The 15215-nt window shown below is 34.8% G+C and overlaps 1 protein-coding gene across 5 annotated transcripts in view; it reads right to left on the bottom strand.

The window, feature by feature from the left end:
• WDFY3 (WD repeat and FYVE domain containing 3) overlaps window positions 1-15215 on the bottom strand; it is a 242775-nt gene that overhangs the window by 94445 nt on the left and 133115 nt on the right. For 4 of the 5 annotated variants that reach the window (XM_032498818.1, XM_032498840.1, XM_032498836.1 and 1 more), the window contains 7 exons: window positions 14248-14331; window positions 9384-9561; window positions 8368-8582; window positions 6096-6208; window positions 3579-3810; window positions 2292-2392; window positions 1915-2133 (listed from right to left, as the gene is read on the bottom strand). In XM_032498818.1, the coding sequence (XP_032354709.1) occupies window positions 1915-2133; window positions 2292-2392; window positions 3579-3810; window positions 6096-6208; window positions 8368-8582; window positions 9384-9561; window positions 14248-14331 (1142 nt within the window). The remainder of the gene's footprint in view (window positions 1-1914; window positions 2134-2291; window positions 2393-3578; window positions 3811-6095; window positions 6209-8367; window positions 8583-9383; window positions 9562-14247; window positions 14332-15215) is intronic. The other variant, XM_032498850.1, reaches the window with a different exon arrangement.

Here is a 15215-nt window from a genome sequence, read left to right as displayed (position 1 = left end):
GATATTTGCTGAGCCTACTGGTTTCTGACAACTCTTAATTACCTAGGCATCCTAATGGGCTACAGCTGTTCAGAGGATGGATCTTTGCAGTAGTCACATCACATGTATCACAAATGTATAAGTTACTGAAATTTCTAGTGATATATGGACCAAAGTAGTCTGGCAAATTACATTCAGTGAAAATGACAGAGTTAGAAAACATTTTTTACTGAAATATCCCTAGAGTTAATCCTTAACTTTTTCATTAAATTCTATCCTTTTCCCAAATTCTCCATTATTATTCACTTTTCTCATTGTTTCCCTTTCAAATTATCTGTATTTCTTTCTCTTTATTTTTTTTTCTTCTCATTCATTCATTTGTCTTTAAATAATGTGTGTAGGTCTAGTATGTGCTAGGCACTGTTTTGGGTGGCAGGGCTCCCGAGATTACAAAGATAATAACATTGTGTGTGGGAAATGAAGAGTTCTAGCAGGGTAGGCAGACAAAAACAAATAAAGAATTAAGATCTATGAAGTCCAGGTAAGTGATAAAGAATATTAAACAGTTACGACAGTGGGCATAGGAAGGAACAGAAGATTCAAGAAATATTAAAAAGGCATAGGGTATTTTCAAGGTTGACTTGAGGTTCCGAATGGGCTAACTGGTAGTGAGGGTGTCGTTTAACAGGAAAATAGGAGATGCAGGTTTTAAGAACAAATCTTATAGTCTGAGCTGTTTAACGAAGACTACTCATGTTAAGATGTCTAATATGCAGTTGAAAATATGAAGACAAAGCCTGGGACACAGACAAACTGAAAGATTTTAATTTCAGAGATCCTGCGGGTAACAAGACCTAATACTAATAGAAATGGGTGATTTTTTTTTTTCCTCTCATGAAGAGCAGGTTGGCTACAAAGACTAAAGGTAAAAGCTTGAAGAATACTAATTTTTAAAAGAAGATGGAGGAGAAAGCTGTTGAAGGAAATTGAGAGAGACATTGGAGAAATGGTGAGAGAACAGAGAGTAGGTAATCTCAAACTGCAAGACTACAGATAGTTTTAATTAGGAAGAAAACATCAACAGAATCAAATGCCACAAAAGAGCAGATAAAGTGTCCTAACCAGGATTTTAAAGCACTTACTACATTGATGCCTAACTCTGTGCTGATCATGATGAAGAATCCTAAATAAGACAAGAAGCCATACAGTCTAATTGAGAAGCTAACATTCATATTCAATTAATATGTGAATACCAACCACAGGTGAAGCAATGTGTACTATTATTTTATTTAGTTAGTTAAAAAACAAAATTAGATAATAAAAAAGAGGTACATTTATATACAAGTACCTATATTCAGAGCAAATAAAATTCAGTGAACTCAGATTTACATTTTATGTTATTTATATCATTTAGGAAGATCTTCATGAATGCCTTGAGTATGAAGTTCTCTTACATAGTAATGTAACATTATGACATGTTGGAAGGAATTAGGATTATTAAATGTATGTATTAAGTCTTGAAGGTAAGCGATGACTAAAGTAATTAAATTGTGTTATTGTGTCTAGCACAGAGTGGCACATATGGTAGGCAGGTGCTCAATGAATATTCATTAGTTAAGCAGAATTCACAGCCAATGAAAATCCTTACTAAAATATATTACACAAGCAACCTGCTTTCCTAGCAAAAGCTGCGATTTCTTGGCAAGGAGAGATGAATCTTTATTTAAGGGACTCTCTCTGCTGTTTTCTAAGTTTCTTTTGAAAATGCCTTAAAACTTCACTGATGAACAATATTCAAGATTTCATATAACCTGTTCTAGTCTATGATTTTAAATTAGAAAAGAATTACCAGCTGGATCTTAAAACTGAATTTTAAAACGAAGTTTAACACTTGTACCAATCACAAGAAGCAGAAAGAAGAAGACAGCTACTGACCATAGTTTTGGAGCAGTTCCTCTTTGGTGGAAACAATCAGAGACCGGTCTTTCGCTGACAGAACGATGGCAAGGCACACATAATGCTGCTCAGAAGAATTTGCTCGGCGAACAATAGTCAGAAGTCTGACAGGGTGGTTATTTGGAGGAGAACTAAAATGTTCGATGCAAAACCAGCTAGAGTAGCTTAAGCCTGATGGAGGAGGGAAGAATCTTTCACCTAAAGTGAAAGTAGAAAAATAACAATGAAAGAGTTTGTGTTGACTCATATTTATATTTAAAAAAGATGCCAACAAAGGCAGAATCTCTAAATAAAACATAATTCACTGAATGAAAAAAAAAAAAAAGAATCTCATGAGCATAGAAAGTAATATTTACCAGAACCAATGCCACTGACCACGGCCCCATCGGTAAGACCTGTTGTGACGGCATTGTTTGCAGGGGCATTATGAGGGGCTAAACTGGGCAGGAACAGGCAGCTATTAAAGAAAAGACAACGTAAGTATTAGAGAGCAACTGTTTTCTTCTCTTATTACTATGTACTTACCACAGTGAAATAAACTGCCACTATTAACTAGAGATAAAGAGATCATGGAATAAATCTAGATGCCTAACAAAGTCCTCTCCTTTTAATTATGTGAGAATTTAAAAGGGTGTATTTTAAAAATCTCCACTCTAAAAAATTAAAACAAAAATCAAAGTATAATTTGCATATGGTAAGATGCACTAATGTGTAACCCTGTACAAGACATTGGAACAATTTCATCACCACAGAAAAATTCCCTTGTGCCCCTTTCTAGTGAGTCATTCTCTTCTGTAACCACTGTTCTGATTACTTTTGCCTATTCCCAAATGTTTTAATTCACTGTTCAGTAATAACCCACGACAATGTTCTTAAAACACTATTTAGAGTTTCCGACAATGTATAAGAATCCTACAAACAATGGTATAAACATAGATCTATTCTATTAGCATGTGTCCATTTTGAGGCTGATGGACTTTATAAACATACTCTTCTAGATTCTCTAGAGATTCTTTTTGTTACTTCTGCTACTATAGCTTTTTCTGCTACTTGAAAGTATTTACTCATTTAATGTGATAGTAACCGAATACTTCTCATGTATAAGATACAAAGGTAATCTGAGGGAAAAAATGATGATAAAACCCAAAGAGCTTTTAATCTAATTTTAATTTGCATAATATCTGTAACTTTATTGTACTAAATCAGCACTAGGCAAACATTTTCTAGAGAGGGCCAGAGTGTAAATATTTTACACTTTGCAGACCAGATCAGATGGTCTCTATTACAACTACTCAAGTTTGCCACTCTACATGAAAGCAGCCATAGACAATATACACATAATTGAATATGGTTGTGTTATAATAAAACTTTATTTAAAAAAAAACCTACGAACACAGATTTGGACCATGCGCCTTAGATTGTTGACTCTTATACCATATCAATTTATTTAGTATAATAAATAATTGAAAATAATTGAATCCAAAAAATTAAAATAACATGCTTAAAGAACTCAATCATTTGAAAATATATAGCATATAGTATATTTTAATCAAGTAGATTTAAAACCAATGTTCTATTCATCAAAGGCAAGACTGAGGTATAAATTAATATAATAAGGCTTGGCTACCTTGCAAAATCCTTACCCAAACCCTTCAAGGGATGTGTCAAATTCAACAAAAGCTGGAGTAACTGATGACCCATGAAGTCTGATGTCATGTGGAGTTGTCATGGAAACCAGACACTTAACCCTGGTCAGGGGTACAGTACTTCCTTCTGCAGATTTTACTAGGCTTTTGCTTATCCGGTAATGGTTATCTTCGTGTAAACTGAAAACATTATCAGAACCCAGACCTTCCATAGATGTGATCATACTACCTGTAAGTCAAAGAAAATCTCTTGGGAAAAATATCACGTAGATTTCTAAAATAATGAATTTACAAGGCTGATTTATTTTTAAATACTAGTCTTTAGTTTCAATATACACAATAATTTTATTTTTAAACCCCAAAGCTATTATCCAGTTTTAACATAATTTATGTTCATTTCTAAACTTAAATAGCATGTGTTTTTACCTTCTTACTTATTACTAAAGTAACACATTGCAGAAATGTTGGAAACTAAACGGCACAAGGAAAGATCAAATACAAGAAGAATAAAAATCACCAATGACCACTGTCCAAGCCACTATTACAATTTAATTATAAATTACAGATTTATAAAAATCAGATTACATTTTTATTTCTCTAAGTTATTTATTATTTTTCTTTGAGAAGAAAGCAAAATATGCAAGAAGTATTATAATGGAGAGAAATAGGTCATCTTTCTTATTTTAAAAAATCAGACATAAATAGCAGAAGCTCGCTTCTGCCATTTTCTCCCCATTTTAAATTCTTCCCTTATAACTACTAAAATTAAACATGAGATCATAAAAATACTTGAATTTAAAAATTCTTATATGCATGCAAATAGTAACAATTTCAAGAACAAAAAAATTTAAACAGGCTGTCCTATTTTTCAGGAATATATTTTAATGTAATGGAGAAAAATCTTCCCTCTCAAGATGAACCACAAGAATGTAACTATTCCTCTCTTAAGAGTGCCATGCATTCAGGCAACCATAAAAAATATTTCAATATTCTCTTAGAGAAAGGAACTATTTTTGTCAATTCTAAAGAACTGTGTAAAGTACAAAAACAATAACAAAACATATATATATACATGTAAGGGATGTCTATCAATTGACAAGAAAAATTCAAATACTCTGTTTCCCAATAAAACTGTGTTAGAACCCAAAAGATCTTAAGGTTTCCAAAACAGTATTCACTAATCAATATTAATAAATGGCAGGAGGAAAAATTAAGGTTAAAATAACAGTTGAAGGTTGTTTAATCTCTGATTCTCACCTAAATAATGGGATTGAATTGAATAATTATTACATTCTTTCAGAACAGCTATTTTACTTTTCTAAGTTTTATTCTTTCCTGCTTGCTTCCCTAGTAAAGGTCACTTCAATCCATCAACGCAAATGCTTTAACTATAGCTAACAACGAGACAAAATAAATTGCAAAGTTAAAAACCAACAAAATTTTAAATTAACATTGGAAGGACACCTAGGGCCACTGAGAGCTCTACTGAGAATACTCTTTCCCCACAGCTGTTGAGTGGATGGAATCTGGTGTTTCTCCCGGGTCTATGCCGGACTGGTAGGCAGTGCCTACGTTCTGCTAACACTCTTCCTCCCCAACACCCTTCCACCAGCCTTATGCAAACACTTGTCCTTGGAGTCTCCTCATCGGCAATCCTATCATGAAATCCCTCTATGAAACCGCCACCTACTACTGCTGGCACTGCATTTGCACCTCTCCTCTGTACTAATTCTTGCCAGCGCACAGGGGTAAGTCAAGGTCCACACGAACAATCCATCTAGCATCTCGCTCCTATGATCACCATTCCACCAATAAGCTTCAGCTCTTCACTCCAGAGCCACAACTTGGGCATGCTCCTTTTCTTTGCTTGTCTTACTGCTCCAGTTTTGACTGCCATCATCCTGCATCATTCCTCCAGCTCTCCCATTCTTTCTCTCTCACTACATCAGCTTTTGGGTCCGGCCTATCCCTTTTCTTCTCCAGCCCAGCGACCTATCCCTTTTCTCCCAGTCTACCACTAGCTGCTTGACTTCACTTCTTCCTCTATCCATCCTATACTCCTTGGTGTGTCCCTTCAATTACTTTTATTAGTATTTTACATTTTCCTGCCCTCCATGTCCTCCTGCAGCAGCTGTCCTGCAAAGCCAGGGCCTGTTCATAATCCAGTCAACCACTCTTTAACCCAGGCAGCGAAGGCTAATTGAGAAAGACAAAGAAATTACAGATCCCCTGAGAAATCCCCCTTTCAAGTCAAGGGTTATTCTGCACATAATTCTCATCTCCTTTGGATCTTGCTTCTTTCAATGATTCCTTCCCCATCCCCATATGCTCCCTTCTTCAGTTGGTAGATCAGATCTTATGTTTCTTTACTTAAATAACAGTAAATGAAACAAGAACAACAAACCTTTCTCTTTCCTTTCATTCGTAGTCAAACTTCTTGAAATAATATTCATCCCCTACATGATTTTCATTTATAAAATAAACCAAAAAACGGAACTTCAAAGGTCAACTTACTTCTCATCTCTGGCTCGTAACTCAGTGAACTTGGTTTGTGGACCCTATACTGTTTTAGCAGTTTTTTGTCCCAGGCACCACAATTTAATGGACTTGCCAAACGTAAAAACTCCCTAAAGAAGAGACAACACAAAGTTTTTCCTTATTGGGAACACCATATAATTCATTAAATAAACACACAAAAATATGATTTAATGAATTATAACAGACTAATTAAAATACCAAAGCAATTCAAAGAGTTATTATAATATATATTAACTTTATGTTTAAATCTCCAAGCACTGAAAAGAACATCAAATATTGTGAAAAGTTAGAAAATGAAATCTGAGGAGCATGTTCTCCTGGAACGTGATGGGCAGAAATACAGCGACATGTCAAGGGGTTACACAAATAGGAGCCTTTTATATCCAGTCATTTATGGCATCATCTAAAAGAGGGAAAAAAATACATCTCTGAATTTTTTATTCTCTACAGCAGAAAAAAAGTTTGCCATTTTTTCATACAGAGTGCAATATGCAATTAGCTTATAACCTATGGCTTATCAGCAGGTAAGTGCCTATATCATCATAGGACCTTTCCTTCTGATAATTCATTCACTGTGAAAACTGAGCATGTCCAAATGGTTGGTTTCCATTGCTTACTCTGTTTATCTAAGAAGGCAGTGTAAAAGTTACTTAGTAAAATACGAGTAGTAGGTATGAGATAGTCTCTCTCTCTCACTCGCTGACACTCTCTACTTTTAAAAGAAGCAGATTACCAGAAAGGATCAGGGAAAAATCTCCGTGCTGTTTTCAGTATTTTAGGTCTCTGAATATATCCATAATGTGACTGCCAAAGTTAGTAGAGACTGTCTCATCTCAGCATTACCAAGGCTGAGCACACTGCCCTGTACAATACTGTTTAACAAATGTTAACCACAAAGGTTTTTCTTAATCCACCATTAGTTTGGAGTCAGTTGAAAAAATATAAATTACAAGTAGAGTCCAATCATTTTTAGGAAAGTTGCAGAAGTTTTGTGAAAAAAGAACTCTTTAACAGCAGAAAAAAATTGTCTTATAAAGAGAGCAGCTTATATTTTGAAAGTGACAAAGATATACAAGTATATATATATATATATATTTTTTTTTTTTTTAAAGAGGGACAAGATGACTTACACATTAAATCTATTTGGCTAGGAAATTTCAAGGAAAATATTTTTTTTAAATGCTGCTTCAGAGCACTGCTTCTCTTGCATTAAAAAAGGTTATTCAAATATATCTACCTTTTGAATGGCTAAAGTGTGCAAGGTATATCCACAGCACGGAATACAACTCAGCGATAGAAAGAAACAAACTCTTTTTTTGTTTGTTCTTTTTGGTGGGGGAAGGTAATTAGGTTTACTTATTTAATCTTAGAGGAGGTACTGGGGATTGAACCCAGGACCTCATGCATGCTACCACTTGAGCGATATCCTCCCCCCGAAAGAAACAAACTATTGATACATGATAATTTAGATGCATCTCAAAGGCATTATGATAACTGAAAAAGCTAAGCACAAAATAATCACAAAATTAATGTATGAATTAACTTATATAACATTTTCAAAGTGACAAAATTATGGAGATGGAGAACAGATTACTGGTTTTCAGGGGTTAGGGATGGTGGAGGTCAAGAAGGTGACTATGACAATAAAAGGATAGGATTGGGGGGATCTTTGTGACACCTTAATTGTGTGATAGCTACATCAGTCTGACACAATAACAGGGCACTATAGCATACATGGGAACCATAGCATACATGGATACATTGTACCAATGTCAGTGTCTTGGTTTTGATGTTGCACTATGGTTCCCTAAGATGCAACCACTGGAGGAAACTGGGTGAAGGGGACACAGAACCTCTCCAATCTATCTTTACAACTTCCTCTGAATCTGTAATTATTTTAAAATTAAAAAATTTAAAAAAGTGTTTCTTAAAAGAGTTCTTACACACAAAATGTTCCTAAAGTAGATGCAAGTCATATAAATATAGCATGACTTTATTTTTAAAGGAAAGAGAGTTTGCTGTAGAAGTAGAAGAAATAACCAATGGGCAAAGACATCCCCTGTTTATTAATAACTAGATTTATCTAAGTACTATATTTTGAGCATTTTGCCCATTTTTGTGGTGTTTCGGTTTTGCCCACAGGTAACTGAACACATGTTTATTAAAGCAAGAATTCCTGACTATGAAGACTACAAAGAGCCATTCCTCACGGTGGCTTATCTGACTGTGAAGAAGAGAACGTACTGACCTCAGCACCATGGGCTCCAGAGCCTGAGAGGCTAAGCGTTCAAACATCCTCTGGAGAGGCGGGTGCAGTGAGTGGTCCTCGTCGGCCAGCGCAGCGCTGCACCGCTGCAGCAGGCGTGCATGGAGACCAGCTTCACACATGACTTGCTGGTTTCTCTCTGTGTGCACCAGCGATTGTAAAATATTTGCCACGGCAAGTTGAAGGTCCAAAGCATGCTGAAGTTAACAAAGAAATCCATGCCACAGGGGCGTTCTTAATAAGACATGTGACAGTTCTCTCCATGTGAGGCACACGTTTTAACGTGAGGTCTCTACATGCTTCAAATTACGTTCAGATGAATTAAGTAGCTGGCTTAAAGGGGCACAGCAACTCCAGAACAGGGCCAGAGAAATACTTCCTATCTTAGTTTTGCTAGAAGCATACCCAGCTAGACTCCATTCTCTTCCAAGTCTTTTGGATTACCTGACTATATATAATTAATAGTATTTTTATTTTTATAAAATTAGCAGGCATAATAAGTCTTTTTCATGGTATGTAAATAACCAGTTTAAAGGAAGGCCAATTGTTAAGATTTGTGACACTTAAGGCTTTAGAGGCCACATAACATTTTAACAAAATTAGTCACCCAAACTCCAGTTCACTCAAACTCTTGAGCATTACAAGTCAGAATAGATAAATAGTCTCAATATGGTACCTTCAGTCATTTTTCTTTCTGTACTATTTATTAACAATTTCCACTGCTGAGCAGGATTTCAAGGAGAAACAATTATTTTAGAAGTAACTGTCTTGGTTGCATTTTAACAAATCAACTGTATTAAAAAGCATACATATCTACCATTTGTTAAGAAATTTAAGACTCGAATAGAAAAGCCCTAGTTTTTTTCCTTTACCTGCTTTAGTACGTGATATAGGAAGGCTCCATCTCACTTTCCTGGCCCCACCCCCTTGCTCATGCAATCACACTCACATCCTTTCACTCACTAAAGATGGGAAGGAACTAACATGCCCACGCTTACTTCTGGCTGTGTCACGGACCCAACAGAGGCCAGGAGGTCCAGCATAGCAAGCATGGCTCCAGGATGGATGATGACAGCGTCAGAACTCTGGACAGATGAAGTTGCCGCGTGTAGTTTCAGGTCAGCAACATTTTTAGGAGGGTAAACAGGGGGAGTTGAAACAGAATGATACGCATGCCTGCAAGAAAGAAAGAAGGATAATTTGATATTTAATTTTGATCACATTCTCTGTTCATTTTCATCTTCTGTTATCTTTCTCCACTGATAAACAAAAGGCCTTAAAATTCAAGGTTGAGTTACAAAACACCTGAAGGTTGGGAAATAAAAAAGCCATTATCAGTTCTTAATGAGTCGCATATAAACAATTTAACTATTAATTCTTCTAGGCTCTTATATGTTTTCACCATTTACTATTCGGACTGTTTCATTAAAGAAAGGCATATGATGACTAGTTAACACTGCTCCCTGGTGTATTTGAAAGTTGCTAAAAGAGTAGATCCTAGAAGTTCTCATCACAAGAAAAAAAATCCATTTTTTCCTTTTTTTCCCCCTTGTATCTATATAAGATAATGCATGTTAAGTAAACTTATTGTGGTAATCATTTGCAATACATGTAAGTCAAGTCATTGTGACGTACACCTTAAACTTACACAGTGCAGCACGGCAATTGTATCTCAGTAAAACTGAAAGGAAAAAAAAAAGAATGGCATGTATACCAGAAGACAAAGAACAGATGAAATCACAGCGATTCCAAGCTCTAAGGAAGATGACAGTTCTGATCATTTGTGATGAGGACAAGCTATATTAAATCCTTCAGTGAGACTGTTCTTTTTTGAAATTACCTATGTGTTTTTAACCTTTCCTTAAACCATGGGTCAACATAATTAAGACCTAACAAGATCAAAATGGCCTTCTCTGTAACTGGTTCAACTGAGTCAGGGTTGGCTCAAAGTCCTGGCTGCCCGACAATAAATACATTAAGCATCAGGGGAGTTTTCCTTATTTGGAAGTACATTCACCCTCTTTTGCATTATCCTCCCTACCACTGAAAATATTCATCACAAATTTTAAAAACTTAAGAGGGCATCTTTTACGTAATGAGCTTCCATGAGTTGGAAAGCCCAGCCATGTCCTGAATACACAACATTTCTTCTTATCAATGATCTCCACTTCCTATTTCATACTCTGCTTCTACAATTCATGAGCTTTGCACATTTTGTATCTTGGCACATGGAAACAGATGCTTGTAGCTTCAGCCTATGGGAGCTCTTTGTTCCAGCGAATTGGTTTCAGCATAATTTGTCTGATGCTGAGCTCTGTCACTGAGAGCAGTGCAGTTTCAGCTCTCTGGCACAAGAGCAGCTTGGGAAGCAGATGCTTTAAGTCACTGATCTAGCAGCAAAGAACTGGCACTGTCATTTTTTTTTTTTTTTTAAGTACCATTCTCTCTTTAACAGAGATTCTAGGAAAGTATTCAGCTTCACTTATTAAAAAAAAAAAAAAAAACCCACATGTGCTCTTCTAGTTTATTTAAAGTCACCATATCCTACACCCACTCATTTTTTTCACTCAGTTTTTTTTTCTGTTCTAGTTCAGAAAGAATTAATTTCTAAACTTCCTAAGATAGATTCTAAATGCTTATTACCAATTGGTATCCTCCTATGCTTCTCCCTTTAGTCTTTAAAGTATTTTGACCTATCCAGAAAAAAATGAAAAAAATGAATCATATTCCTCTATGGTATAATAGGAACTCCAAACCATTTAGAAATTTCACAGAAAACTGTTTTCATTATACACAAAGAGTAACCCAAATCTGAGGAAAAACATAGATTCTAATTGTATATTCTAGGCGACAGGCCTTCCCAAATTATTTCTCAGTTGCCAGACTTAATATAGGTTTGAATTTAAATTACAGATATGTACACCCAGGAAGAAGCTCTTTATGCCTTTGGAAACTGAACTCTTCGCTAACATGTAACTGTTATAGCAGTAAACTTTCAAATTTTACATATAAAGAATAACATTCTAAATGTAGGAATTACATCTGTTCTTCTTAAACGAGAAAAATACTGCAAACATCACAGAAATCCAAAATATGGCATTTATTAAGAAATTAGGTCTATTTTAACAAGCATTATATAACATTAATTCTTACTAAGTCATTTAGGTATTATCACCTTTTACATTTAGAGACTATAGTAAGCTTATTAAATAGGTAACTACCAAGCAAAACCTAACCATTTGCGAAGATGGGATAAAATGACATTTCAAAATTTAATTTTTATGTTGCAGTTACTTTTAAAGCTTACAGAAATTGCTACTTAATATTTCACTCTAAATTCTCCTGTATACTTAAGACTTACTAACCTCTTTTGGGAATACATACGTAAATATTTAAATTCTGAATCAGCTTTGTCTTAATGATCGTCAAGTATGTGCAGGCATTAAGTACTGGATACCAGGTTTGAATGATGACTAATACTCGCCACCGTTTTTGCCACTGCAGATATACTGTGGAGGGTCTTGGCTGCTATTTTGGATTTCGTTTTCACTTATCTAACTCTGACTGAACATTGTTCAGCTGCAATTCTGTTCCATTATTCCTTATGAATAATGAAAAACAGTCATGAGTTTTAGTTTTCCAAAATAAGTTTTCCTAGTTCCTTTTTCCCCAATTCTCAAAATAATTAGAGAAGAATTTCCAGGACTTTACATGCCAGTCAAGTATCACAAGCTTAGACTTTCCTTCGTGTCTTAATCCCCATGAGCCATAAAACTAACACAATGTTGGCTTCTCCTTTTGCCAAAAAAAAAAAACATGTTTTGCCACAAGAAAAAGATGCCCATGAGCTGATGTAATTTGAGATGTTTTTGAGATTTTCTAATCTCAAAAGTTACTATATGGTGAAATAAAAACATTGTTTTCTTTGTTAGCTTATGATTCTTATCAATGAGCAAAATGAATGTAACCTGACCAGAATGGCAACCTGAAAATGTCAACACTGATTTTGTTGTTAGCATGAACAGCACTGGGAGCTTCCTTGGGATAACATCAACTTGTAATCTCGATTAGAATTCCTATGGATAAGAGTCACTCAACTGCAACTGCTGATTCAGTGACAGCTCTCCCTTAGGTCAAAGACATGGCATCCTTACATGCAGCCGTGTTGCAAATGATGACAAAATGTTTTTGCTCTCAGGCCTTAAATAACTCTATGATATGGAGTACAATGCTGTTTTCCTTTTGTCAAATTACTATTTAAGTAAGTGGTAAGTTCTGATGGATTTTTAAACATATGTTCCTTTAATCTGTGAATTTCCATTGAAAGTATTTAGTAGTTTTTGGTTAAAGAGTTAAATGTTTTTAAACACAGCAATCTTTAGGCCTTTACCATGTATGACAGAATCATAAATATGACTTTTTAATAATTAAAAGTATTTACTATTTTTCTAACATCCAGTAGTTCTATGGGATAGTGAGCACACGTGAATCTTCCAACACAAAGTATATCTTTTACCTTATCAATTTTAGCCACAGAAAAATACACTACTTTAACTCAAATTGATTTTATAATTTCTGGAATCAAGATCTCCTCTTACATGGTATAGTACAGGGAACTATATTCAGTATCTTGTAGTAACTTATGGTGAAAAAGAATATGAAACAAATACATGTATGTTCAGGTATGACTGGAGCATTATGCTGTACACCAGAAACTGACACAACATTTCTGGTAATGGACTATACTTCAATAAAAAAATATATACCAAAAATAAAAAAAAATAAAAAAGAACTGCTCTTGAAAAAACAAAAAACAAAGTAGTTTTTAAATATAAATACACTGAACAATGCTAAATCCATTTAAGACTATTTTGAACTATGCCATGATTTACTAGAAGAAATGAGCTGTAAGCCCCAGTGTAAATTTAAGAGAAAAGGAAAATATAAGTCCATATACCTAATGAATATTACTGTTGAAATATCGCACTTACAACAACTACTTTTAATACATAAGTCTGATTCTATTCAAGTTTCAAAATTTGAACAACAGAAATAAAATTAAACAGAAGAAAACCTCAGGGTTCATTTTTAAAAAGTCAGTAATAGCAGAATATTAACACAAGACTTAAGGACTTGTCCTTGGTTATGAGGAAAACAGGGGAAGGAAGAGTATCTGGTGCCAGGTGCACAGACTATGATCATTTTAAGTACACGCTGCCGATGGAATCTCAAATGGATCTTAACTGTACTGTCAATCAACTGCTGGTTCTTTATATTCATAAGCTTTATATATGAGGGAGACTAGATCAGCTTAGAAAGAGATTTATACACAACTGATGAAAGCAAGAGCTAGGGGAGGTTTTTTATTCATTTTTTCAAAGATTAGCATGCTCCATAACAGCATCTCATTTCAACTGGGCGAACCTGACTGAGAAAATGCACACTTCCTTAGCCAATTCTGGGATGTTCATTTTGGAGTAACGCTAAGCCCCAAAGAATGAGACCAAGCACACTTAAAGTAAAAAGAAAAGTAGTGAAATACTTAGAGAGGCATTAAATCCTCATTTCCAAATTAATTTTAACTTAATGTATACCTGCTCTAAAACGCATATTTTAGTTTAAAAGAGTTGGATGACAAAATTTTACACGTCCTTCATATCATCACAGTAGCAACGTATTTTCTCTCATAAATATACTCAGCAGAAGTTGACAATTTTAAACTTTAAAAAAGAGTCAAATCAAAAAGAAAGCAAAAAAAAAAATTGAAGTTACAAAAAGCACAATCAGCACATTACATATAATTGGGCACAGAAGAAAAAAACCCACACGAAAAAAGAATGACTTCTGTTATAAGATCAGTACCTTTTCCTGGACAAAGCTGGTGTACCCCAAGGAGAGGGGAGAGAAGACTCACTTGTCAGGCAAGGAGGGATCTGTTCTGCACGACTACAGACAACAAAACAGACAGGGTGGTTTAGAGAGGTTAGAAGAGAACACCAGGCTGGCAGCTGGTTAGTTTCACAAGAAATACCAGTATAAGTTTAACAGGGAACATCCTCCATCCTCAGCAGCAACAAGGACCAAGACTGCAACACATGCACTGAGGGAAACATGCTTGAGGCAGATGCTTCTTCATTAATGTTAACATTTAACATATTTGTTAAACAGAGTGCTGTAGGCCTTGTTTTCTGACAAAGCAAACTAAAAGTAAGGTATACTAACTAGGGTACGTACAAAACAAGGGAAAAGAAGTTGAATCTAAATACACAAATTTTAATTTTAAACATCTTAATCCCTGAACATTACACAGCCCCATGTTTCCTGGAAGCTAACAATATATATGCATTTTTATTTTCAAGATGGGAAAAACTGGAAAACATTTTTTCACATTACCTGTATTTTCTTATCTAAATACTAAGGCTTAAGAAATATTGAGAGACAAACATCTCACTAGATATTTCAAAGCAGATATTTCACAGTTAAGAACATAAAAGCTATCAGAAGCTCTACCCAATAGAGGTATTGGCTTTATTTATGGGGATATTAACAAAAACAATTCGTTTTATGGAATAAAACTATAACTGTTAAAAGTGATAACACTTGGACAAATTAGCAGCATGATGACACTTACATTATTTTTGAAGTGAGAACTTAATTGAAAATACACTTTAAGAATTGAAAGTAAATGACTTGGATAAAGCAGTCTTATGATCTTAGAAACCTGGATTTCCGTCATCATATATTTTATCACGATATATTATAATTGTTTATTTATGTGTTTGCATTTAAGCTAAAGGATAACCAAAGTAGCCCTGTGCTGAGCTGAACCC

The sequence above is a fragment of the Camelus ferus genome, chromosome 2 (assembly GCF_009834535.1).
Source record: "Camelus ferus isolate YT-003-E chromosome 2, BCGSAC_Cfer_1.0, whole genome shotgun sequence".
NCBI classification, from domain to species: Eukaryota; Metazoa; Chordata; class Mammalia; order Artiodactyla; family Camelidae; genus Camelus; species Camelus ferus.
The sequence above is the reverse complement of the archived record's forward strand: the minus strand, read 5'-3'. Positions and strand labels throughout refer to the sequence as shown.